Raw genomic sequence first — 27,638 nt, forward strand, 5'->3', positions numbered from 1 at the left:
ATGTAGGGAATAGGGCGCCACTTGCGACACAGCCCTAGTCTCTACAAGCTCGTCGACAAATGGAAAAAGAGGACGACGTTTCATACACAGAGAGGGCAAGACAAGGAGGTGACATCAACATGCACAACCCGGCAGCCACCTGTGGGAGTGACACATGCCACGCCTGAGGCACTACACAGTCCAGGCCCACTCACCAACCGCGAGTTCCTGACAACGTCACGCTCCCTCGGCTACCACAGCAAGATCATCACAAGAGAAGAGGCAAAGGCAAAGGGGGCAAAGGTCAGGGCAAGACAGGAATTAGAAAAGGAAAAACAGGGGTCAAACAAGTGCAAAAGCAGAGAAATAGAGAGAGTTAGAGAGAGAGAAAGAGCGAGAGCGAGCGACAGAGAAAGATAAGAAAATTATGAAATAAGTGTTAAATTAATGCTATGAGATATTATTTCCAAAAACAGCTTCAAATCAGTACTATGTATAGGTTAAGTCAAATCGTGAGGAATTCTTAAACATGTAGTGTATTGTTCGTGGACCACATACTGTATCTCTGCAGGTTTTAACACATGCAATAAGGTGGTAAAAACAAAACCTACCAGCCTAGGTTGTGTATTACATGTGACGTCAAGTATAGGAAAGATTACAAAATATATAATGCATAATCATGTTTCTTTATAAACTCAGCAAAAAAAGAACTTCCCGTTTTCAGGACCCTGTCTTTCAAAGATAATTTGTAAAAATCTAAATAACTTCACAGATCTTCATTGTAAAGGGTTTAAACACTGTTTCCCATGCTTGTTCGATGAACCATAAACAATTAATGAACACGCACCTGTGGAACTGTCGTTAAGACACTAACAGCTTACAGACGGTAGGAAATTAGGACACTAAAGAGGCCTTTCTACTGACTCTACTAAATACCAAAAGAAAGATGCCCAGGGTCCCTGCTCATCTGCGTGAACGTGCCTTAGGCATGCTGCAAGTAGGCATGAGGACTGCAGGATGTGGCCAGGGCAATAAATTACAATGTCTGTACTGTGAGACGCATAAGACAGCGCTACAGGGAGACAGGACGGACAGCTGATCGTCCTCGCAGTGGCAGACCACGTGTAACAACACCCGCACAGGATCGGTACATCCGAACATCACACCTGCGGGACAGGTACAGGATGGCAACAACAACTGCCCGAGTTACACAAGGAACGCACAATCCCTCCAGCAGTGCTCAGACTGTCCGCAATAGGCTGAGAGAGGCTGGACTGAGGGCTTGTAGGACTGTTGTAAGGCAGGTCCTTACCAGACATCACTGGCAACAACGTCGCCTATGGACACAAACCTACCGGCGCTGGACCAGACAGGACTGGCAAAAAGTGCTCTTCACTGACGAGTCGCGGTTTTGTCTCACCAGGGGTGATGGTGGAATTCGCGTTTATCGTCGAAGGAATGAGTGTTACACTGAGGCCTGTACTCTGGAGCGGGTTCGATTTGGAGGTGGAGGGTCCGTCATGGTCTGGGGCGGTGTGTCACAGCATCATCGGACTGAGCTTGTTGTCATTTTGCAGGCAATCTCAACGCTGTGCGTTACAGGGAAGACATCCTCCTCCCTCATCCCCCTTCCTGCAGGCTCATCCTGACATGACCCTCCAGTGTGATTTCCTGCAAGACAGGAATGTCAGTGTTCTGCCATGGTCAGCGAAGAGTCTGGATCTCAATCCCATTGAGCACGTCTGGGACCTGTTGGATCGGAGGGTGAGGGCTAGGGACATTCCCTCAGAAATGTCCGGGAACTGGCAGGTGCCTTGGTGGAAGAGTGGGGTAACATCTCACAGCAAGAACTGGCAAATCTGCTGCAGTCCATGAGGAGGAGATGCACTGCAGTACTTAATGCAACTGGTGGCCACATCAGATACTGACTGTTACTTTTGGTTTTGACTCCCTCTTTGTTCAGGGACACTTTATCCCATTTATGTTAGTCACATGTCTGTGGACCTTGTTCAGTTTGTCTCAGTTGTTGAATCTTGCTATGTTCATACAAATATTTACACATGTTAAATTTGCTGAAAATAAACGCAGTTAACAGTGAGAGGAGGTTTCTTCTTTTGCTGAGTTTACAGCATCATGACAGATACATTTTTTTTGTATAATGGACTGAAAAGTAGGATGGGGAAAAGGGACAGAAGGAAAGGAGAGGTTGGGAAAGAAGGTTGGATAGGTTGTAGCAGAAGCAGAGGTCCTTCTCCTTCCAGTCAGAGGGCAAAGGTTACAGGGACTCACCAGTGTCTCTCCAGAGAGCACCTCCAGCAGGGAGATGAGGTTGTGTCCATCTCTGAGGTCCTCGTACAGGTCAGTGATATGCCGCTGGGCCTGGGGAGGGGAGAGGTGAAGAGAGACAGTTTGAGACTATTCACAGAGATGCACAATGGATTCATTATGACTCAATGCACTTGAAGTTAAAGTGTTTTCTCTGTATTCAAAACACTGATCAGCTATGAGGAATGAATCATGTACTGTAAATACTCATGATCCAACAAGACCAGTGCTCAGAAAAGCTCTGTTTGTGAAGGAACAACACTGTTCCTGAGAATATAATCTGGGATTATGGGCCAATTTTCAGTAAACCACATTCACAATCACCACTTTGACAGACTCGAGTGACCATTGTATTTATAACTAAAGACACCTCTAGTAATGCTATAGTATCTCTGTCAGTGTATCTTGATTGTGTTCATACTACACTACTCACACACGGCAAAATTATCACACCAAAAAAATTGAACAAATCAAATTGTATTTGTCACATGCGCCATATACAACAGGTGTAGACTTTACAGTGAAATGCTTACTTACAAGCCCTTAACCAACAATGCTTTAAGAAGTTATGAAAAATAAATGTTAAGTAAAAAATAMATTTTTTTAAATTACAAATAATTAAACAGCAGCGGTAAAATAACAATAGCGAGGCTAAATACAGGCCAGGGGTACCGGTACAGCGTCAAGGTGCGGGGGCACCGTTTAGTCAAGGTAATTGAGGTATCATGTACATGTAGGTAGAGAGTAACTATGCATAGATAATAAACAGAGAGTAGCAGCAGCGTAAAAGAGGGGTATGGGTAGCCATTTGATTAGCTGTTCAGAAGTCTTATGGCTTGGGGGTAGAAGCTGTTAAGAAGCCTTTTGGACCTAGACTTGGCGCTCCGATACCACTTGCCATGCAGTTGTAGAGTGAACAGTCCATGACTAGCGTGGCTGGAGACTTCGACAATTTTTAGGGCCTTACTCTGACACCGCTTGGTATAGAGGTCCTGGATGGCAGGAACCTTGGCCCCAGTAATGTACTGGGCCGTATGCACTACCCTCTGTAGTGCCTTGCAGTCGGAGGCCGAGCAGTTGCCATACCAGGCAGTGATGCAACCAGTACGATGCTCTTGATGGGGCAGCTGTAGAACCTTTTGAGAATCTGAGGACCCAAGCCAAATATTTTCAGTCTCCTGGCACCACACGGCCAGGTCTCTGACCTCCTCCCTATAGGCTGTCTCATCGTTGTCGGTGATCAGGCCTACCACTGTTGTGTCATCGGCAAACTTGATGATGGTGTTGGAGTCGTGCCTGGCCATGCAGTCATGAGTGAACGGGGAGTATAGGAGGGGACTGAGCACGCACCCCTGAGGGGCCCCCGTGTTGAGGATCAGCGTGGCGGATGTGTTGCTACCTACCCTTACCACCCGGGGGCGGCCCGTCAGGAAGTCCAGGATGCAGTTGCAGAGGGAGGTGTTTAGTCCCAGGGTCCTTAGCTTAGTGATGAGCTTTGAGGGCACTATAGTGTTGAACACTGAGCTGTATTCAATGAATAGCATTCTCACATAGGTGTTCCTTTTGTCCAGGTGGGAAAGGGCAGTGTTGCGTGCAATAGAGATTGCATCATCTGTGGATCTGTTGGAGCAATATGCAAATTGGAGTGGGTCTAGGGTTTCTGGGATAACACAATTGTTTACGGGATCGTAAAACAGCAGCCATCTCCTTCGGCGCCATTCACCAAGCATTCACCATTGACATTCCTTTTGCCTCATCCCTCTCAACCATACCATTTTTCAATTCCTGATCAAGCCACAGGGATTTAAGTTTTTACAGTAATTTTCTTAATGGGTGCATGCTTATTCGTAACTGTGATAATCAATTTCATAAATGTGTCAAGTACAACATCTGTTTGCTCCTCATTACACACCACGGACCAACAAAAATTCTTTACATCAACAACATAGGAATCAATACAAAACGTATTGTATGACCTCTTACACACTCTATTAGGCCCAGCCTTTGGAACTTTTCCTAGATATGGCTATTATATTGTGATCACTACATCCAATGGATCTGGATATTGTATTGTTGGTTAAATGCTTGTAAGTAAGCATTTCACTGTAAGGTCTACACCTGTTGTATTCGGCGCACTTGACAAATAAAGTTTGATTTGAGTCCAGTGGCACCCCTGTAAACTATTTCACGCTTGCCTGCTTAGCGAGTACTGCTTCCCCCTGATTCTGCTCATATGGAGACTCAAACTCAGGTCTTCTGCCACAAACACACGTGTGTTAGACGTGTTAGTTTCAAGTCTCCGGCAAGGGTAGTCATTATAAGGTTAACATGTGTCTGACTGGTTGAAGACTGTGTTAGCCTAGGCATTGGTCCTGTGACTTGGATGGGTCTCTTCAAGGAGGAGGTCAAAGAGGGGTGAAGTGTAACACAGGGGGTTCGGTGACCATGCTTGTCTGAGACCTGAAAAGTTGCATTGTCTGGCAGACTTGCATACAGGACACCTGTGTTAGAACCAATGTTCCCTCTAAGCTGCAAGCACATTAGCCCGAGACTGCCATGCAGCTCCCCGTGACTGCTGCGCAGAGCACAGGAGAAATATCAGCCCACAGAGAAAAACACGAGATTGAACTTCACTCAATTTACTGGAGTTTTTCCTGTTAGTTAACACTATCAACGTTTCCCTTTACAGTGGCAATTGTGATCGAATCAACGCAATATTAGCCACTTTTAAAGCAACATACCCGAAACAAAACAAACTATGCAAAAGATTTTGTTGTAGGCAGAACCCATCGGTAGGAGTAGGATTCTATTGCCGAGAGCTTCTGGTCAGCGGGGTGGCGGCACTGGGATCCTCATCTCTCCCAAGTGGACATTCTCTCTTTCTCCCCTGACCCATCTGTCTATCGCCTCCTTTGAATTCCATGCTGTCACAGTTACCAGCCCTTTCAAGCTTAACATCCTTATCATTTATCGCCCTCCAGGTTCCCTTGGAGAGTTCATCAATGAGCTTGACGCCCTGATAAGTTCCTTTCCTGAGGATGGCTCACCTCTCACAGTTCTGGGTGACTTTAACCTCCCACGTCTACCTTTGACTCATTCCTCTCTGCCTCCTTCTTTCCACTCCTCTCCTCTTTTGACCTCACCCTCTCATTCCCCCCTACTCACAAGGCAGACAATACGCTTGACCTCATCTTTACTAGATGCTGTTCTTCACTAATCTCATTGCACTCCCCTCCAAGTCTCCGACCACTACCTGTATCCTTCTCCTCGCTTCTCATCCAACACTTCCCACACTGCCCCTACTCGGATGGTATCGCGCCGTCCCAACCTTCGCTCTCTCTCCCCGCTACTCTCTCTCTTCCATCCTATCATCTCTTCCTCCTGCTCAACTTCTCCAACCTATTTCCTGATTCTGCTCCTCAACTCCTCTCCCTCCTTTCTGCTCCTTTGACTCTCTATGTCCCTATCCTCCAGGCCTGGTCTCCCCTCCTGCTCCGTGGCTCGACGACTCATTGCGAGCTCACAGAACAGGGCTCCGGGCAGCCGAGCGGAAATGGAGGAAAACTTGCCTCCTGCGACCTGGCATCCTTTCACTCCTCCTTTTTACATTCTCCTCTTCTGTCTCTGCTGCAAAGCCACTTTCTACCATCTAAATTCCAAGCATCTGCCTCTAACCCTAGGAAGCTCTTTGCCACTTCTCCTCCCTCCTGAATCCTCCTCCCCCTCCTCCCTCCTCCCTCTTTGCGGATGATCTCGTCAACCATTTTGAAAAGAAGGTCGACGACATCCGATCCTCGTTTGCTAAGTCAAACGACACCGCTGGTTCTGCTCACACTGCCCTACCCTGTGCTTTGACCTCTTTCTCCCCTCTCTCTCCAGATGAAATCTCGCGTCTTGTGACGGCCGGCGCCAACAACCTGCCCGCTTGACCCTATCCTCCTCTCTCTTCTCGACCATTTCCAGAGACCTTCTCCCTTACCTCACCTCGCTCATCAACTCATCCTTGACCGCTGCGTTCCGTCCCTTCCATCTCTAAAGAGAGAGGAGTTGCACCCCTTCTGAAAAAACCTACACTCGATCCCTCCGATGTCAACAAACTACAGACCAGTATCCTTCTTTCTTTTCTCACAAACTCTTGAAGTGCCGTCCTTGGCCAGCTCTGCTATCTTCTCTCAGAATGACCTTCTTGATCCAAATCAGTCAGGTTTCAAGACTAGTCATTCAACTGAGACTGCTCTTCTCTGTGTCACGGAGGCGCTCCGCACTGCTAAAGCTACTCTCTCTCCTCTGCTCTCATCTTCTAGACCTATCGGCTGCCTTTGATACTGTGACCATAGATCCTCCTCTCCCCTCTCCGAGTTGGGCTTTCCGGTGCGGCCACGCTTGGATTTCGTCCTACCTGACAGGGTCGCTCCTACCAGGTGGCGTGGCGAGAATCTGTCTCCGCACCACGTGCTCTCACCACTGGTGTCCCCCGGGCTCTGTTCTAGGCCTCTCCTATTCTCGCTATAAAACCAAGTCACTTGGCTCTGTCATATATCCTCACATGGTCTCTCCTATCATTGCTATGCAGACGCACACATTAATCTTCTCCTTTCCCCCCTCTGATAACCAGGTGGCGAATCGCATCTCTGCATGTCTGGCAGACTATCAGTGTGGATGACGGATCACCACCTCAAGCTGAACCTCGGCAAGACGGAGCTGCTCTTCCTCCGGGGAGGACTGCCCGTTCATGATCTCGCCATCACGGGTTGACAACTCCATTGTGTCCTCCTCGCCAGAGTGCTAAGACCTTGGCGTGATCCTGGACAACACCATGTCGTTTCTCAACTAACATCAAGGCGGTGACCGCGTTCCTGTAGGTTCATGCGACCTGCCCTCACACAGGAAGCGGCGCAGGTCCTAATCCAGGCACTTGTCATCTCCGTCTGGATTACTGCAACTCGCTGTTGGCTGGGCTCCCTGCCTGTGCCATTAAACCCCTACAACTCATCCAGAACGCCGCAGCCCGTCTGGTGTTCAACCTTCCCAAGTTCTCTCACGTCACCGCTCCTCCGCTCTCTCCACTGGCTTCCAGTTGAAGCTCGCATCCGCTACAAGACCATGGTGCTTGCCTATGGAGCTGTGAGGGGAACGGCACCGTAGCCTTCAGGCTCTGATCAGGCTACACCCAAACAAGGGCACTGCGTTCATCCTCCTCTGGCCTGCTCGCCTCCCTACCTCTGAGGAAGTACAGTTCCGCTAGCCCAGTCAAAACTGTTCGCTGCTCTTGGCACCCCAATGGTGGAACAAACTCCCTCACGAGCGCAGGTCAGCGGAGTCACACCATTTCCGGAGACACCTGAAACCCCACCTCTTTAAGGAATACCTAGGATAGGATAAAGTAATCCTTCTAACCCCCCCCGCCCCTTAAAAGAGTTTAGATGCACTATTGTAAAGTGGTTGTTCCACTGGATATCATAAGGTGAATGCACCAATTTGTAAGTCGCTCTGGATAAGAGCGTCTGCTAAATGACTTAAATGTTAAATGTAAATTGCATTGACACGCAGTTCTCAGCCCGTACTCTACACAGACCGGTGAGCATAACCAATCAGAGCTGGACTAGGCCTTTATGCAAATAGACCATTGCCATATATGGATCTTGTCACGCCTGCTCCCGCTTCCCCTCTCTGGCACTCAAGGGCGCCAGGCTGCCCATCATTACGCACACCTGTCACCATCGTTACGTGCATCAGCACTTCATTGGACTAACCTGGATTCATCTGGAGTATTAAATGTTCAACCCCTGTACTGCTTCTTGTCTCCCAGCGTCTGTCCTTACAGAATGCTGACACCAAAAACGGAAGCACCAGGGAGTTTTGTTTTTTGTTTTGGTTGGTGACATCAGGCCCGGGTGCCGCTGCCGAAGGAACCGGTGGTGCCTCTGTGGGCTCGTCGTGCTTCCTCGCCTTAACTGGCTCAAGAGGTTTCCTTGCCTCGGTTGGCACAGAAGGCTCCCACACCACGTCATGCCTCAGCCGGTTTGCCAGGCTCCAACGCCTCAGCCGGTTTGTCGGGCTCCCATGCCTCATCCGGCTCGTTAGGCTTCTACTCCTCAGCCGGCTCATTGGGCTCCAACATCTCAACCGGTTTGTCGGGCTCCCACGCCTCAGCCGGTTCGTCGGACTCCCACACCTCAGCCGGATCGTCTGGCTCCCATGCCTCGGCCGGCCTGTCAGGCTCGCCCAGGTGGGACGCCGGGTGGCGCCCCTAGAGAGGGGGTACTGTCAAGCCTGCTCCCACTCCCCCTCTCTGGCGCTCGAGGGCACCAGGCTGCCTATCATTACGCACACCTGTCACCATCGTTACGCACATCAGCGCTTCATTGGACTCACCTGGACTCCTTCACGTTTTTGATTGCCTCCCCTATATCTGTCTATTCCTCACTTTCATCCCTCTCTCAGCATTGTCATTTTGTTTCCCCTGTCCAGACGCTGTCCGTGTTTTGTTTCATATCTGTTATTTATTAAATACTCATTCCCTGTACTTGCTTCTCGTCTCCCAGTGTCTGTTCTCACAGATCTGTGTCATTTACTTTGAACTGGACAGCATTTACAGCTGTGGTCGTGAGTAGATACGCTTGTTTTGAGATTATTTATTTATATTTTTTATTTAACTAGGCAAGTCAGTTAAGAACAGCCTACCAAAAGGCAAAAGGTATCCTGCGAGGACGGGCGCTGGGATAAAAAATATATATAAAAGAAATATAGAACAAAACACACATCACGACAAGAGAGACAACACAACATAACATAAAGAGATACCCATGACAACAACATAGCATTGCAACAACACATGACAACAACATGGTAGCAACACAACATGGCAGCAGCACAACATGGTAGCAGCACAAAATATTGTACAAACATTATTGGGCACAGACTACAGCACAAAGGACCAGAAGTTAGAGACAACAATACATCACGCAAAGGAGCCACAATTGTCAGTAAGAGTGTCCATGATTGAGTCTTTGAATTAAGAGATTGAGATAAAACTGTCCGGTTTGAGTGTTTGTTCCAGTCACTAGCTGCAGCAAACTGAAAAGAAAAGCAACCCAGGGATGTGTGTGCTTTGGGGACATTTATCAGAATGTGACTGGCATAATGGGTGTTGTATGTGGAGGATGAGGGCTGCAGTAGATATCTCAGATAGGGGGGAGTGAGGCCTAAGAGCGTTTTATAAATAAGCATCATTCCGTGGGTCTTGCGAAGGGGTATACAGAGATGACCAGTTTACAGAGGAATATAGAGTCCAGTGATGTGTCCTATAAGGAGCATTGGTGGCAAATCTGATGGCCGAATGGTAAAGAACATCTAGCCGCTCGAGAGCACCCCTACCTGCCGATCTATAAATTACGTCTCCGTAATTTAGCATGGGTAAGATGGTCATCTGAATCAGGGTTAGTTTAACAGCTGGGGAGAAAGAGGAGCGATTACGATAGAGGAAACCAAGTCTAGATTTAGCTTTAGCCTGCAGATTTGATATGTGCTGAGAGAAGGACAGTGTACCGTCTAGCCATACCCCCAAGTACTTGTCTGACGTGACTACCTCAAGCTCTAAACCCTCAAAAGGTAGTAATCACACCTGTGGGGAGAGGGGCATTCTTCTTACCAAACCACATGACCTTTGTTTTGGACGTGTTCAGAACAAGGTTAAGGGCAGAGAAAGCTTGTTGGACACTAAGAAAGCTTTGTTGTAGAGTGCAAACACAAAATCTGGGGAGCGGCCAGCTGAGTATAAGACTCAGAAGAGCGTGGGGACTAGGATCAAGCCTTGGGGTACTCCCTTGGTGACAGGCAGTGGCTGAGACTTTATACACTGCACTCTTTGAGAGAGGTAGTTAGCAAACCAGGCCAAAGACCCCTCAGAGACACCAATACTCCTTAGCCGGCCCACAAGAATGGAATGGTCTACCGCAGTGGTTCTCAAACTTTTTATAGTCCCGTACCCCTTCAAACACCAGGTTCAGCGCACTCTCAAATGTTGTTTTTTGCTATAAGAATGCGTGTGAATTTTTGTCACAACTCAGCTCATGGGAATTGACAGAGAGCTCTTATAGGAACAGGGCACAAATAATAATAATCAATAATTTTGCTCTTTATTTAGCCATCTTACATATAAAACCTTATTTGTTCATAAAAAGGTTAATGAGAAGGGTGTGCTTGAAAGGATGCACTTAACTCTGCAATGTTGGGTTATATTGGAGAGAGTCTTAAATAATTTTCCACACACAGTCTGTGCCTGTATTCAGTTTTCATGCTAGTGAGGACCGAGAATCCACACATACGTAGGTACATGGTTGCAAAGGGCATCAGTGTCTTAACAGCGCGATTTGCCAAYGCAAGAAACTGAGCGCAGCACTATCCAGAAATCTGTCAGTTCTGATTAAATTCAATTTTCACAGAACCGCTTGTTGCAATTTCGATGAAGCTCTCTTGTTCAGATATCAGTAAGTGGACTGGAGGCATGGCATGAAAGGGATAACGAATCCAGTTGTTTGTGTTGCCTGTTTCGGGAAAGTACCTGCGTAATTGCGCACCAAGCTCACTCAGGTGCTTTGCGATATCACATATGACATTTTCCGTAAGCTTGAGTTCATTTGCGCACAAAAAATCATACAATGATGGAAAGACCCGTGTGTTGTCCTTGTTAATGCAGACAGAAAAGAGCTCCAACTTCTTAATCATAGCCTCAATTTTGTCCCGCACGTTGAATATAGTTGCGAAGAGTCCCTGTAATCCTAGATTCAGATCATTCAAGCGAGAAAAAACGTCACCCAGATAGGCCAGTCGTGTGAGAAACTCGTCATCATGTAAGGGGTCAATTAAAAAACACATGCCAATACTTTGCCCCTTGATAGCCAGCGCACTTCTGTATGTTGTAAAAGTGTTTTATGGTCGTTGCCCATATCATTGCATAATGCAGAAAATGCATGAGAGTTCAGTGGCCTTGCTTTAACAAAGTTTACCATGGTTACATACGGACCGTTAGTGGAATTTCCACGAGAGTAATGGTTAATGTGGTTGGATGTTAATTATTTGACTAGGCTACCTGTATTTGACATTGTGTTGTTATTTTGCTGAACACTAGATAGTTTAAAATTTATAGCCCCGTTGGAAAATATAAATGTGAAGCTTTTGATACAGTAGACCAGGTATTCCCAAACTGGGGTACATGTATGCCAAATAAAATGTGATTCACAATGTGAAGATTCAATGTGAATCACATTTTATTTGGCATACATGTACCCCAGTTTGGGAATACCTGGTCTACTGTATCAAAAGCTTTGTGCAAGTCAATGGGTGACACCCTCCAGGAGTCGTCCATCTTCCCCACTTATCCCCTGGGTATTTATACCTGTGTTTTCTGTCTGTCTGTGCCAGTTCGTCTTGTTTGTCAAGTCAACCAGCGTTTTGTCTCAGCTCCTGCTTTTCCCTAGTCTCTCTTTTCCTCGCTCTCCTGGTTTTGACCATTGCCTGTCCTGACTCTGAGCCCGCCTGCCTGACCACTCTGCCTGCCTCTGACCCTGCCTGCCATCCTGTGCCTTTGCCACTACTCTGGATTATCGACACCAGCCTTCCTTGACCTGTCATTTGCCTGCCCCTGTTGCTGTAATAAACAGCTTCTGCATTTGGGTCTTACCTGAAACTTGATACCTATAAGAGTTAGGATCAGCTTGATCTCCCCCTTTAAATAAAGGACAAACCGTGGCTGCCTTCCAAAGCAATGGGAACATCCCCAGAGAGGAGAGACATGTTAAAAAGGTCAGAGATAGGCTTGGCGATTATATGGGTAGCAACCTTTAAAGAAGAAAATGTCATACCATCTGACCCAGATGTTTTTTTGGGGTCAAGTTTAAGGAGCTCCTTTAGTGCCTCGGACTCAGTGACTGGCTGCAGGGATAAACTTTGTAGCAAGGCAGCTTCCAAGAACCTCCAAATCATATTTGGTAGTCACAATGGAATTATACAGTGCAAATCCATCTTTTTATGCAAACCAAGCTTCCGTTGAGTAATATCGGATGATTCATAATACTAAGGCAGCACCACAGGCCAGTGTTTTCCTTTTCTTACCATAGACACTTACACAACAGGCAGTGATAATAGTAGTACCAGTTATGTTTTATGACCCGCTGGCTGGATAGACTATAGTACCACACAGAAATGGCTGCAGCAATTAAACTGAGGAGCTGATGGATGAGCTCAAGAGTGAGGTGTTGTATATGTCCTCATCTTACCTTCATCAAGTGCTTGTTGACCCATTTCGTGAAGGTCTTTTTCTGTACCCGGTCCCGTTCATCTATGGTAGAGAGAGAAAGTGATGGTTAATATCAACAGCATGCAGACACTCAACTTCAACTAAGAGACCAAGAGTTATATAGATATAGAATTCTGGGGTGTTTGAGGTAATGTCTATGGGGATCACAAACGTGTGAATAGTTCATACAGTCAAGTGGGGTGGTATGCTCACATCCATAACACTGGATCAGAGAGGATAATAATTTTGAACAAAAAAGTTGTTTAAAAAAAGTTCCATCTAACAGTTCTTACAGTGCCTTGGAAACACACACTTTATATATAAAGGTATGTGGAACCCCCTTCAAATGACTCGATTTGGCTATTTCAGTCCCTGTAGGAATGTTACAACATCTAGTGGAAAGCCTTCCCAGAAGAGTGGAGGCTGTTAAAGCGGAAAAGGTGGGACCAACTCCATATTAATGCCTATAATTTTGGAACGATATGTTCAACGAGCAGGTGTCCGCATACTTTTGGTCATGTAGTGTATGAGGAGTGAGGGGGAGTACCTTACAGTGTTACCATTTGTTGCTCAACTGGGGAAGAGCAATCTCCCTAAATGAACATGTTCCACCTTGTAATACTGTTCTAAGGTCTGTTTTTGATTCCACCGTGTGATTACTAACTATAGAGGTCGGTCAACGCATGTCTGATTATGGGGAAGAGTGAAAACTGTCCTGCTATCGAACTCAACATCTACCAGCAGCAGGCGTGAGTTGTGCAATGTTTTTCACACAGTCTAACAACCAGGAACCTGATCCAAGCCTGGCAAGACCAATACCAAGGCAACCGAATTCTCACTTCCCTATTCAGTCTCATTCTGTACAGTAGTTTAACGCAGCATTACGATAAGAACATATAGCCAGCTACCGTACTATCTAAGCTTGAAATATAGAGACGGTTTAAGAGAGTGAGAATTGAGTACAGTTCATATGTATCAAAGGAAAGGCTAGCATGGGAGTTGAAGCTATAATTCATTCATAAGTCATCTGTGACATTGAGAAATAGAGTTTGATTTCATCCTCAGGATAAGCTATTAGATCAAAACAGATCTCATGTGACAATGAGAAAGAACAGAGCAATGTCAGGGGAGTCATGGGGCAGGGCGAAAGAGGAGAAGATGTGCCACACCAGTGCCAAATCCCTTTACTGGTACTGCCTGTGTACCAACAAAGTAGTGGCAACGTGAGGTGCCACACACAACCTTTCCTGTTGTGCCAATGCAGCAACCTCATGGTAGGCAGCTAAGACAAATCCCACTCAGATATGTCTTCAACAGTAAAACTGTTTCCCAAATGGCACTCTATTCCCTATAGTGCACTACATTTGACCAGCACCCCATATGACTGTATAGTGCACTATACAGGGAATAGGGTGCAATATGCGACCGAGCTTAACAGTCCCCCTGCTGTGACACCGACTATGATGTTTTACAGAAGCAAAAGTCAAGGGGTACCTGAAACAAACACTTAACATTCCAACCCCAAAGATGCTCCATTTCAAAACATCGTAATAGGAACTTAAATCAATTTATCATGAATGTGTGTTTTCGGTTGTAAAGCTATACAGTCTGGAACAATTTACTCCAAGCCATGGCTATAGCCGTTCATAGGCTGGGATACTGAGACAAGGATGGGAGTTAAGGGTTAGCCTTTCATAGTCTGAAATACTAAGACAAGGGTTAGAATTAAGAGTTAGCCTTTCATAGTGTGAGATACTGAGACAGAGGTTGATGTGAATTTGAAAGTTTTTCTTTATTTTATATTTTTCTTTAACCTTTTTTTTTTACAGGGAAGTCTTACTGAGACTAGGGTCTCTACTGATGAACCCCGCATAAATACATCAAACACATACAATATACAATAGACAAAATGACAAAACATGTTAAGAAAAACAGACATATTTCAAATCAAATCTAATGTTATTGATCCAAAAAACATATTTAGCAGATGTTATTGATGGTGTAGTGAAATGCTTGTGTTCCTACTGTACCTCCAACAGTGCAGTAGTATCTAACAATTCACAACAACACACACAAATCTAAAAGTTAAATAATGGACTAAAGAAATATATAAATATTAGATTGAGCAATGTCGGAGTGGCATTGACTAAAATACAGTAGAATATATTTTTTTATTTAACCTTTATTTAACTAGGCAAATCAGGTAAGAACAAACTCTCATTTACAATGGCGGCCTACTGGGGAACAGTGGGTTAACTGCCTTGTTCAGGGACAGAACGACAGATTTCTACCTTGTCAGCTAGGGGATTCAACCTTTCGGTAACTGGACCAACGCTCTAACCACTAGGCTATATGAGATGAGTGAAGTAGTATGTAAACATTCAGTGACTAGTATTCCATTATTATCATTATTATTAATTCCATTATTCCAAGTCTATGTATACAGGGCAGCAGCCACCAAGGTGCAAAGTTGCGTAACCGGGTGGAAGGCGGCTAGTGATAGCTATTTAATAAATCTTCTTCAGGATCGGTGTCCCGTCCACGGGATGGTTGAGCTAACGTAGGCTAATGTGATTAGCATGAGGTTGTAAGTAACAAGAAAACTTCCCAGGACATAGACATATCTGATATTGGCAGAAAGCTTAAATTCATGTTAATCGAACTGCACTGTCCAATTTACAGTAGCTATTAAAGTGAAATAATACCATGCTATTGTTAGAGGAGAGTGCACCGTTTTATACTTGAAAAGTTATTAATAAACCAATTAGGCACATTTTGGCAGTCGTGATACAAAATTTTGAACAGAAATGCAATAGTTCATTGGATCAATCTAAAACTTTGCACATACACTGCTGCTATCTAGTGGCCAAAATCTAAATTGAAACTGGGCTGGAAAAATACATTATGGCCTTTCTCTTGCATTTCAAAGATGATAGTACAAAAAATACAAAATATCAGGTATTTTTTTCTTTGTATTATCTTTTACCAGATCTATTGTGTTATATTCTCCTACATTCCTTTCATATTTCCAAAAAATTCAAAGTGTTTCCTTTCAAATGGTATCAAGAATACGCATATCCTTGCTTCAGGGCCTGAGCTACAAGCAGTTAGATTTGGGTATGTCATTTTAGGTGAAAATTGAAAAAAAATTATCCTTATTTTAACAGTCTAATGGTCTTGAGATAGAAGCTGTTTTTCAGTCTCTCGGTCCCACCTTTGATGCACCTGTACTGATCTCACTTTCTGGATGATATCGGGGTGAACAGGCCATGGCTCAGGTGGTTGATGTCCTTGATGGTCTTTTTGGCCTTCCTGTGACATCTGGTGCTGCAGGTAGGGTCCTGGAGAGCAGGTAATTTGCCCCTGGTGATGCGTTGGGCAGACCAACCGCACCACACTCTCAAAAAGCCATGTGGTTGTTGGCGGTACAGTTGCCGTACCAGGCAGTGATACGGCCCGACAGAATGCTCTCAATTGTGCATCTGGTGGACCATTTCAGATCGTCAGTGATGTGTCCACCTTCTCCACTGCTATCCCGTCGATGTGGATAGAGGAGTGCTCCCTCTGCTGTTTCCTGAAGTCCACGATCAGCTCCTTTGTTTTGTTGATGTTGAGTAAGAAGTTATTTTCCTGGCACCACTCTCCCAGGGCCCTCACCTCCTCCCTGTAGGCTGTCTCATCATTGTTGCTAATCAGGCCTTCTACTGTTGTGTCGTCGGCAAACGTGATGATTGAGTTGGAGGTGTGCGTGGCCACGCAGTCATGGCTGAACAGGGAGTACAGGAGGGGGCTGAACACGCACCCTTGTGGGCCTCTGTGTTGAGGAGGTGTTGTTTTCTACCTCCACGACCTGAGGGCGGCCCGTCAGGAAGTCCAGGACCCAGTTGCAAAGGGCATGGTTCAGACTCAGGGCCCAGAGCTTAATGAGGAGCTTGGAGGGTACTGCTGTGTTGAATGTTGAGCTATGGTCAATGAACAGCATTCTTACATAGGTATTCCTCTTGTCCAGATGGTAGAGGCAGTGTGCAGTGTGATGGCAATTGGATCTATGGATCTATTGGAGCGGTAAGAAAATTGAAGTGGGTCTAGGGTGTCAGGTAAGGTAGAGGTGGATATGATCCTTAAATAGCCTCTCAAAGCACTTCATAAAGACAGAAGTGAATGCTATGCGGAGACAGTCATTTAGTGCAGTTACCTTTGCTTTCCTGGTTACAGGAACAATTGTGGACATCTTGAAGCAAGTGGCGACAGCAGACTGGATAGGAGAGACTGAATATGTCCTTAAACACTCCAGCCAGCTGGTATACGCATGCTCTAAGGATGCGGCTAGGGATGCCGTCTGGGCCGGCAGCCTTGCGTGGGTTAACATGTTTAAATGTCTTACTCACGTCGGCCACAGAGAAGGAGAACCCACAGTCCTTGGTATCTGGCCGCATCAGTTTTTTACTGGTCTATTCTCTTAGCAAACATGAATTTAGTTATGGTCCACAATCTCTTGGCAATGTGTTATCCTCAAAGCGGGCGAAGAAGGTGTTTAGCTTGTCCGGAAGGAAGACGTCAGTGTCCACGACGTGGCTGGTTTTCCCTTTGTAGTCTGTGATTGTTTGTAACAGTAAATGATGCAGTTTGTAAGGTTACTCTGCCTAGTCTCTAAGACTTCTGCTTCCATTATTGCTCAAAACACTGCTTCATGAAGAGTGCAGAGAGAGCATGTATGTCACGACTTCCGCCGGAGTCGGTCCCTCTCCTTGTTCGTGCGGTGTTCGGCGGTCGACGTCACCGGCCTTCTAGCCATTGCCGATCCACTTTTCATTTTCCATTTGTTTTGTCTTTGTTTTCTACACACCTGGTTTCAATTCCCCCATTACATGTTCATTATTTAAGCCTCTGGTTTCCCCCATGTTTGTGTGCGTGGTTGTTCTATTGTTCAGGCTGTTACTGACGGCTGGTATTTTGTTGCCGGGTTTTGTTATTACGCCCGTTTATTTCATGGTACCGGTATTTTTCCCGCATCGTAGTATTGTGTTTATACTGGTGTTATCTTGTATTAAATACCTTGTCCACGCATCTCAGCTCTCCTGCGCCTGACTCCTTTCACCAGTTACCCATGGCCTTGACAATGTAGTCCAGTGGGTGTGTTCTCGATCAAGTCTGTGAATGCTATTACCGCACAAACATTCTCTTCCCTTTTTCCCTCACTTGCTCTTGCAAAAAGCCTGCCTGCATGCCAGTGGTGGAAAAAGTACCCAATACAAGTAAAGATACCTTAATAGAAAATGCCTTAAGTAAAAGTGAAAGTCACAGAGTAAAATACTACTTGAGTAAAAGTGTATAAGTATATGGTTTTAAATATACTTAAGTATCAAAAGTAAATGTAATTGCTGAAATATACTTATGGATCAAAACCAGATGGCACAATGTTCTTCGTTTTTTATTTATGGATAGCCAGGGGCACACTCCAACACTCAGACATAATTTACAAACGAAGCATTTGTGTTTAGTGAATCCACCAGATCAGAGGCAGTAGGGATGACCAGGGATGTTCTCTTGATAAGTGTGTGAATTGGACCATTTTCCTGCCCTGCTAAGCATTCAAAATGTAATGAGTAAAAAGTACATTATTTTCTTTAGGAATGTAAATTAAGTAAACGTTTTCAAAAATATAAATTGTAAAGTAAAGATACCACAAAAAAACGATTTAATTAGAATTTTAAAGTATTTTTACTTAATTACGTTACACCACTGCTGCAAGAAACAATGTCAGGGCCTGTGTGCACTGCAAAGGAACATCCCATCTCCTAAGGTTTTACCTTAGAAGAAATGGTGTCATTAAAAGCAGCATATAAATGTAGGTTTCATATCCATACACATTTTTTATGAGAAAAAGTGTTTCACGCCTACTCCTACTCCTGCTCACTCTCTCCGGTGCTTGACATCGCCGGTCTACTAACCACCAGTCCTGGCAACCCACATTGCGCACACCTGGCAACCATCATTACTCCCCATCGTTAAGCACACCTGGACTTCATTTACATTTACATTTTAGTCATTTAGCAGACGCTCTTATCCAGAGCGACTTACAGTAGAGTGCATACATTTTATTACATTTTTTTTTTTTTTTTACATACTGAGACAAGGATATCCCTACCGGCCAAGAGCAGACGCTCTTATCCAGAGCGACTTACAATAGAGTGCATACATTTTTTTATTTATTTTTTATTACATTTTTACATACTGAGACAAGGATATCCCTACTGGCCAAACCCTCCTTACCGGCCAAACCCTCCCTAACCCGGACGACGCTATGCCAATTGTGCGTCGCCCCACGGATCTCCCGGTTGCGGCCGGCTGCGACAGAGCCTGGGCGCGAACCCAGCCCAGCCTGGGCGCGAACCCAGAGACTCTGGTGGCGCAGCTAGCACTGCGATGCAGTGCCCTAGACCACTGCGCCACCCGGGAGGTGGCGCAGTGGACTTCATCACCACCCTGATTACTCTCCCTTCATATAGCCCTCACCAACCTCAGTCATCAGGCAGTATTGGTTCTGTTTTCATTTCCAGGTGTGTCGCTTGTTTTGTAACTCTCCATGTTTGATATTATTAAACTCACCATATGCACCTCCTTCCTGACTCCCTGCGTCTTTGTTACAAAGTGCTCGGTACTTAAAGTGGAACTGACTGCGTTTTAACTTCTTTGCAGATATGAAACAAACATAAAATCATATCATTCAAATAGCAAATTCCAAGTTTATGCTTCAAACCCTTTATAATAAGTTTTTAAAAAATAGGTTATTTTTGACTCAAAATTCCATGACGTACAGTAAGGCATTGTTGGCAGAATAGATAGATGCAGTTAAATGCATGAGTAATATAATTCACCAATACATTTCTTGGTAGTCCAAAAAATATTCAGGTTCTAAATCACAGCTAGTCTGGTACATTGTTTGCTGCCTCCACCTATTCGGCTGTTTCAGTTTCAATGACTCAATGACAAATATTTGAACAAAAACGGACGACTGTAACTAAGACTGGGAATGTCAATACAATCAAACTAGCGAGGGCAATGATCACAAGTCAGTGGCTAATAAGCTAGTACACGTGTCACACACAAGGCCCACGGGCCGAATAGGACACACAAGCAAGTATAAATGACTCAACAGTTGAGTCATCTACTTTATGAAAATACAGTCTGATGCACTCGCATTGGTGAATTCAACTTCAATTTTACTGCTTTCGTGTGTCCCGTTTATAGCGTGCAGTGGAGGGAAAGTGTACAGGCACATGCCACAGTCCTAGCTAGGCTACATAAAATGTTGCAGTCTGGTTTCGGTTTTTAAAGCTTGACAATGAATAACCAAAAAACTAAACATGCAACAAAACCCTATGCTTGCTACTCAACTACAATACACTTTGAGTGCACCATACAGCAATACTGCATTCAACCACGATCCATGCAGTGCAAAAAAGATGAAAAACATGTTTTAAGTTTAAATGTTATAACAACCTAGCTATAGCTACATTTTTGTTATTTGGAGTTATGAAATACTTTTTGATTAGCATATTATGCACATCTGCAAGGATAGGAGCAAAGGCTGGACAAATATTATGTATATCTTCAAATATTATTTATTATATTTTTTTGTTTTAATATGTTAAAATGCTATATAGACAGCATCCTATGTGCATAAGTGGACATTATAAAGGGCAATACTTTTCTGATAAAACAATGGCCAGCTTGGGTCACAGTTGCAAGTGGTTTTGTAAAAGCAAATAGGATATGTCTGGCCCGTGATTTCCTTGTGTTTTTCAATATGGCAAGTGCGCTGATTGAGTTTGACACCCCTGGGCTAGCGTATCTATTTATGTAGCTACTAGATTTTATTTAGCAAGCTAAATACACAGTGGCTAAAGATAGCTAGCTAGCTGCTGGGAGGATGTTATGTCATTGGAAGAATGGGTGAGTGACTGACTTTTCCTCCTCATATTGTTTTTCGGTGGCTACAGCTAGAGATGCAGGTGTCATGCAGGTGTCAATTTGATAGCTAGCTATGCCGAACTTAAACAACGTATTAGCACATCTCTTAGTAGTCAATCAAATGTATTTTTCATCGATCAAATGGGAGACTTCCCATTTAGTTGTCAAAACGTGGGTTGGGACAGGCATGCATTGGCAGGCAAGCTGCAGAAGGACAAGCAGACTACTATTCCCCATCGTTTATCAGTGCATCGTTTGATGGCCAACTACAGTAGCTGAAAAAGTTTGAGGGTTTATCTAATGTTCCCTCGTTAGATTTTAGCTCATCTCGCGCTAGCATTAGTTGTTGATCTTGTTGTTGATGTGCATAGGCAACCGAGGGTGAGAGAGCCTACCTTTTCATGGTTGTTTGATCTATAGGACTGTGAAGTTCCCAAACGTAAGAGGACTCCCGTGGTATTTATATAATTGCACTGTATTTTGTGGCTTTTGAAGAATTAGTTCTAAAGATTTAAAGTTGCGCTTTTGCTACTGCCTGTAAACACACAGTCCAGTTCAAAGCTGGATGTTGATCCAATATGGAGTAGCAGTCAGGCGTCTTTGTCTTCGTCTTGTCGTGTCCCATGTATATATSATTTAAAATATTTTTTCTTTGCATATATTTTTTCATATTTTTCTTAGCCTCAACCTCAACATACTCTCCTGCAACCCGCCTCACCCAATGCGGTATGAATCTGCTATTTTCTTTACTTTAGAACCGGAATCCCCAACAGAAGCTAGCCAGCTAACTAGCTACTAACTAGTAGTCAGCTAGCCACTGCTAGCGGACAACCCCTGCCAGTCTGCTCAGCGCGATTCAACCCAGAGCATATTGGACTTATCTTTTTCTCCATATCTCCGGATTCCTACCGCCACTCCTTGGGCTACAATACCTATTTTGCCAATTGGCCTGGACCCCTTTTACTGCCGATACGGAGCCCGGCTGATTCATCACGCCTGGACTACCAGTGTAATCCACCCGAGGGATTTTTTCAACAGGCTCCTCCATCGCGACGTCCCCTGAATATTCATCTGCTAGCCTGCTAGCCGCGACCCGCTAGAGCATACCGGACTGTTAGCTGAAGAGGTCCATCAGCCAATTTCTTGGGCTACTATACCTATTTTGCCAATTGGACTGGACCCTTTTACTACACTGAGCCCTGCTGATCCATCACGACTGGTCTGCTGACGTAACTGCACGAGGGAGCTACAACAGACTTACTCCGTCGCAACGTCCCTCTAAGGCCCTTCTGATAGCCTGCTAGTCCCGGCCCGCTAGCTGTCTGAATCACAGTGTCTCCAGCCCGCCTAACTACTCCCTGGACCCTATGATCACTTGGCTACGCATGCCTCTCCCTAATGTAAATATGCCGTATCCATTGCTGTTTTGGTTAGTGATTATTGTCTTATTTCACTGTAGAGCCTCCAGCCCTGCTCAATATGCCTTAGCTAACCCTTTCGTTCCACCTCCCACACATGCAGTGACCTCACCTGGTTTAAATGGTGTCTCTAGAGACAATACCTCTCTAATCGTCACTCAATGCCTAGGTTTACCACCACTGTATTCACATCCTACCATACTTTTGTCTGTACATTATGCCTTGAATAAATTATACCGCGCCCAGAAACCTGCTCCTTTTACTCTCTGTTCCGAACGTACTAGACGACCAGTTCTTATAGCCTTTAGCCGTACCCTTATCCTACTCCTCCTATATTCATCTGGTGATGTAGAGGTTAATCCAGGCCCTGTAGTGCCTAGCTCCACTCCCATTCCCCAGGCGCTCTTATTTGTTGACTTCTGTATCCGTAAAAGCCTTGGTTTCATGCATGTTAACATTAGAAGCCTCCTCCCTAAATTAGTTTTATTCACTGCTTTAGCACACTCTAACAACCCGGATGTCCTAGCCGTGTCTGAATCCTGGCTTAGGAAGGCCACCAAAAACCCTGAAATTTCCATCTCTAACTATAACAGTTTCCGACAAGTTAGAACTGCCAAAGGGGGAGGAGTTGCAATCTACTGCGGAGAATAGCCTGCAGAGTTCTGTCTTACTATCCAGGTCTATGCCCAAACAATTCGAGCTTCTACTTTTAAAAATCCCCCTTTCCAGAAACAAGTCTCTCACAGTTACTATGGACCACCTTCTGCCGCCAGCTGTACCCTGGACACCATATGTGAATTGATTGCCCCTCAAATGTCTTCAGAGCTCGTGCTGCTAGGTGACCTAAACCGGGAAATGCTTAACACCCCGGCCATCCTACAATCTAAGCTTGATGCCCTCAATCTCACACAAATGATCAATGAACCTACCAGGTACAACCGCAAATCCGTAAACACGGGCACCCTCATAGATATCATCCTAACCTACCTGCCCTCCAAATACACTTCTGCTGTCTTCAACCAGGACCTCAGCGATCAGTGCCTCATTGCCTGCGTCCGTAATGGGTCAGCGGTCAAACGACCACCCCTCATCACCGTCAAACGCTCCCTAAAACACTTCAGTGAGAAGGCCTTTCTAATCTACCTGGCCCGGGTATCCTGGAAGGATATTGACCTCATTCCGTCAGTAGAGGATGCCTGGTTATTCTTTAAAATGCTTACCTCACCATCTTAAATAAGCATGCCCCATGACCAGCACAAAAACATCCTGTGGCATACTGCATTAGCATCGAATAACCCTCGCGGTATGCAACTTTTCAGGGAAGTTAGGAACCAATATACACAGGCAGTTAGGAAAGGAAAGGCTAGCTTTTTCAAACAGAAATGTGTAGCACAAACTCCAAAAAGTTCTGTGACACTGTAAAGTCCATGGAGAATAAGAGCACCTCCTCCCAGCTGCCCACTGCACTGAGACTAGGAAACACTGTCACCACCGATAAATCCACGATAATTGAGAATTTCAATAAGCATTTTTCTACGACTGGCCACGCTTTCCACCAGGCTACCCCTACCCCGGTCAACAGCTCTGCACCCCTCACAGCAACTTGCCCAAGCCTCCACCATTTCTCCTTCACCCAAATCCAGATAGCTGATGTTCTGAAAGAGCTGCAAAATCTGGACTCCTACAAATCAGCCAGGCTAGACAATCTGGACCCTCTCTTTCTAAAATGATCCACAAAAATTGGTGCAACCCCTATTACTAACCTGTTCAACTTCTCTTTCGTATCGTCTGACATCCCCAAAGATTGGAAAGCTGCCGCGGTCATCCCCCTCTTCAAAGGGGGAGACACTCTAAACCCAAACTGCTACAGACCTATATCTATCCTACCCTGCCTTTCTAAGGTCTTCGAAAGCCAAGTTAACAAACAGATCACCGATCATTTCGAATCCCACCGTACCTTCTCCGGTATGTAATCTGGTTTCCGAGCTGGTCATGGGTGCACTTCAGGCACGCTCAAGGTCCTAAACGATATCATAACCACCATCGATAAGAGACAATACTGTGCAGCTGTATTCATCGACCTGGCCAAGGCTTTCGACTCTGTCAATCACCACATTCTTATCGGCAGACTCAACAGCCTTGGTTTCTGAAATGACTGCCTTGCCTGGTTCACCAACTACTTCTCAGACAGAGTTCAGTGTGTCAAATCGGAGGGCCTGTTGTCCGGACCTCTGGCAGTCTCTGGGGGTGCCACAGGGTACAATTCTCGGGCCGATCTTTTCTTGTATACATCAATGATGTCGCTCTTGCTGCTGGTGATTCTCTGATCCACCTCTACGCAGACGACACCATTCTATAAACTTCTGGCCCTTCTTTGGACACTGTGTTAACTAACCTCCAGACGAGCTTCAATGCCATACAACTCTCCTTCCGTGGCCTCCAACTGCTCTTAAATGCAAGTAAAACTAAATGCAAGCTCTTCAACCGATCGCTGCCCCAAAGCCAATTCCTACCTTTGGACGCCTTTACTTCCAGTTCTCTGCTACCATGACTGGAACGAATTGCAAAAGTCACTGAAGCTGGAGACTCATATCTCCTCACTAACTTTAAGCACCAGCTTTCAGAGCAGTCACAGATCACTCCACCTGTACGTAGTCAATCTGTAAATAGCCCATCCAACTACCTCATCACCGTACTGTTATTTAATATTATTATTTTTTGCTCCTTTGCACCCCAGTATCAATCTACTTGCACATTCATCTTCTGCACATCTATCACTCCAGTGTTTAATTGCTCAATTGTAATTATTTTGCCACTATGGCCTATTTATTGCCTTACCTCCCTTATCTTACCTCATTTGCACACACTGTATATAGACTTTTTCTATTGTGTTATTGACTGTATGTTTGTTTATTCCATGTGTAACTCTGTGTTGTTGTTTGTGTCGCACTGCTTTGCTTTATCTTGGCCAGGTCGCAGTCGTAAATGAGAACTTGTTCTCAACTAGCCTACCTGGTTAAATAAAGGGGAAATAAAAATAAATAAAAATAAAAAGCAAACGATGGCATGCCCATGTGGCAAATGGCTTATTTGCAAATAAGCCTAATGCAGCTCTGATTGGGTATGGAGCACCGGTCTGAGTAGACTCCGATCCTGGACAAGACAGATGTTTATTTAGGTTTTATTTGTGCTATTAATCTATGAATTGTCCAAACGCATGGCCGCTTTCCCACAATATATTGCGTGTCATTCTTCCTGGGGGTGTATATGATTTTTTTTAAAGAGAACATGTTGCTAAAATGCTGTCAGTTCCACTTTAAAGGGATACTTCGGGATTATCTACTTCCCCAGAGTCAGATTAACTCGTGGATATCAATGTTATGTCTCTGCTTGCAGTTTGAAGGAAGTTGCTAACTAGCGCAAGTGCTAACTAGTGTTAGTGCAATGACTGGATGTCTAAGGGTATCTGATATGCTAGCAGATATCCATAGACGTCCAGTCAGGGCGCCAACACTTGAGAAACTACCTCTAACTTTCTTCATACTAGACACAAAGACAAGTTCATCTGACTCTGGGGAAGTAGATAAAGGGCCTCATTGCCAAAATCCCTTTAATAGTTTCAGTAGACTATATGGATGCAGATACTGATGTGCTTCACCTGCAAGACAGTCAATTCTGCTTCAATCCTATTCCAACGACTTGACAAACTTTCACAGGACAGCTAAAAGGGCATTAGTAGACATCCCCTCTTCTTACTCATGTTGGAAAGGTTTAGCCATACAACCATACAGTGAAGTTCCACTAGAATCTGCTTTAGCTACGTGTTCTGGCCAGTGATTCCAAGTGTGTGGTGAGAGATAGAGGAAGAATGTACATGCAACTAAAACCATCACAGCCAGCCCACATTGAATGAAAGGCCTGTATTACAACAGACCAGACCAGACGAGGGGGTATGGTACAAAGCAATAGAAATTAGTCATCAGCCATTCCACCACATGGCACAATCACAAAAGAACCCTTTTCACGAACCATTTGTTTCCATCAGCACTCAATTCGAGGGAAACCTCCATCAATAAGTGTTTCCATACAGTGTACACTGTCCCAAATAGCACCCTGATCCCTACATAGTGCTTTTGACCAGAGCTTAGGGAATAGGGAGCCATGGGACGCAGCCCAAAACAGGAGATAATTAATCGGTTGCAGACAGATACAAAGTGCTGATCAGTTTCCATGTTTGACCGGAGTGGTTAATGTTGTTAAGCATTAGGTTTTTATGTTTTTCCAAACTTATGTCACATCTAATTTGGCTTGACAAACTAACCACACTGTTGTAAAAAAACAGGGAATCCATTGTGTTTCAATTGAATGGAGGACATCAAAACAAGACTGATTTGATGCTATGAGTGTGTCTCACTTGATAAAAACTTTCCATATGTCCATAACTAATGCAAAAAAATATGTGGGGTGAAAGTTGAAACTGGACATGAAATGATGAACTGTGTGTGATTTGGAGGGGTCAAGGTCATAGCACAAGCACAGACAGACACGATAGCTGGCGGCAGTAAGCCCCATTCTCCCTTCAAAGGTCACCACAGGTGTGTTACATAGCACCCAAATACCTCTTACACCTTTAACCCTCAAGATCATACATGATTCTCTTTCAAAGGGGACATTCACGTATTATCATGAAGAAGAGCAGAAAGAATACTTTGGATGACTGCTTAGGGCTTGTTTGGACTTGAGCAGTGGAGAGTGACACTGCTCTTCTGCCAGGCCCTGTATCTCCGCAAGGCAGGTAAACTTAGAGAGCATGGAAAGTCCATATACAGTACCAGTCAAAAGTTTGGACACACTTACTCATTTCAGGGTTTTTCTTTATTTGTACTATTTTCTACATTGTAGAATAATAGTAAAGACATTAAAACTATGAAACAACACATATGGAACAATGTAGTAACCAAAAAAGTGTTAAACAAATCAAAATAAATTATATATTTGAGATTCTTCAAAGTAGACACCCTTTGCCTTGATGAGCGCTTTGCACACTCTTGGCATTCTCTCAACCAGCTTCATGAGGAATGATTTTCCAACAGTCTTGAAGGAGTTCCGACATATGCCGAGTACTTGTTGGCTGCTTTTCCTTCACTTAAGGTCAAACTCTTCCCAAACCATCTAATTTGGGTTAAGTTCAGGTGATTGTGGAGGCCAGGTCATCTGATACTGCACTCCATCACTCTCCTTGGTCCAATAGCTCTTACACAGCCTGGAGGCGTGTTTTGGGTCATTGTCCTGTTGAAAAACAAATTATAGTCTCACTAAGCGCAAACCAGATCGGATGGCCTATCGCTGCAGAATGCTGTGGTAGCCATGCTGGTTGTGTGCCTTGAATTCTAAATAAATCACAGACAGTGTCACCAGCAAAGCACCCCCACACCCTCACACCTCCTCCTCCATGCTTCACAGTTAGAACCATACATGCAGAGATCATCCGTTCACCTACTTTGCTTCTCACAAAGACACGGAGGTTGGAACCCAAAAAATGCAGATTTGGACTCATCAGACCAAAGGACAGATTTCCACCGGTCTAATGTCCATTGCTCGTGTTTCTTGGRCCAAGCAAGTCTCTTKTTCTTATAGGTGTCCTT

At 44.8% G+C, this 27,638-nt stretch overlaps 1 protein-coding gene across 1 annotated transcript in view; it reads right to left on the bottom strand.

Moving 5' to 3' along the window:
- The window catches only part of LOC112068528 (plectin-like), an 89,119-nt gene that overhangs the window by 56,416 nt on the left and 5,065 nt on the right, over positions 1-27,638 (bottom strand). Inside the window, exons 2-4 of the mRNA XM_070438192.1 lie at positions 12,582-12,643; positions 2,269-2,358; positions 195-230 (exon numbers count right to left, since the gene is read on the bottom strand). Coding sequence (XP_070294293.1) covers positions 195-230; positions 2,269-2,358; positions 12,582-12,643 — 188 coding nt within the window. The remainder of the gene's footprint in view (positions 1-194; positions 231-2,268; positions 2,359-12,581; positions 12,644-27,638) is intronic.

Source organism: Salvelinus sp. IW2-2015, unplaced genomic scaffold (assembly GCF_002910315.2).
Source record: "Salvelinus sp. IW2-2015 unplaced genomic scaffold, ASM291031v2 Un_scaffold560, whole genome shotgun sequence".
In the NCBI taxonomy this organism is placed as follows: domain Eukaryota; kingdom Metazoa; phylum Chordata; class Actinopteri; order Salmoniformes; family Salmonidae; genus Salvelinus; species Salvelinus sp. IW2-2015.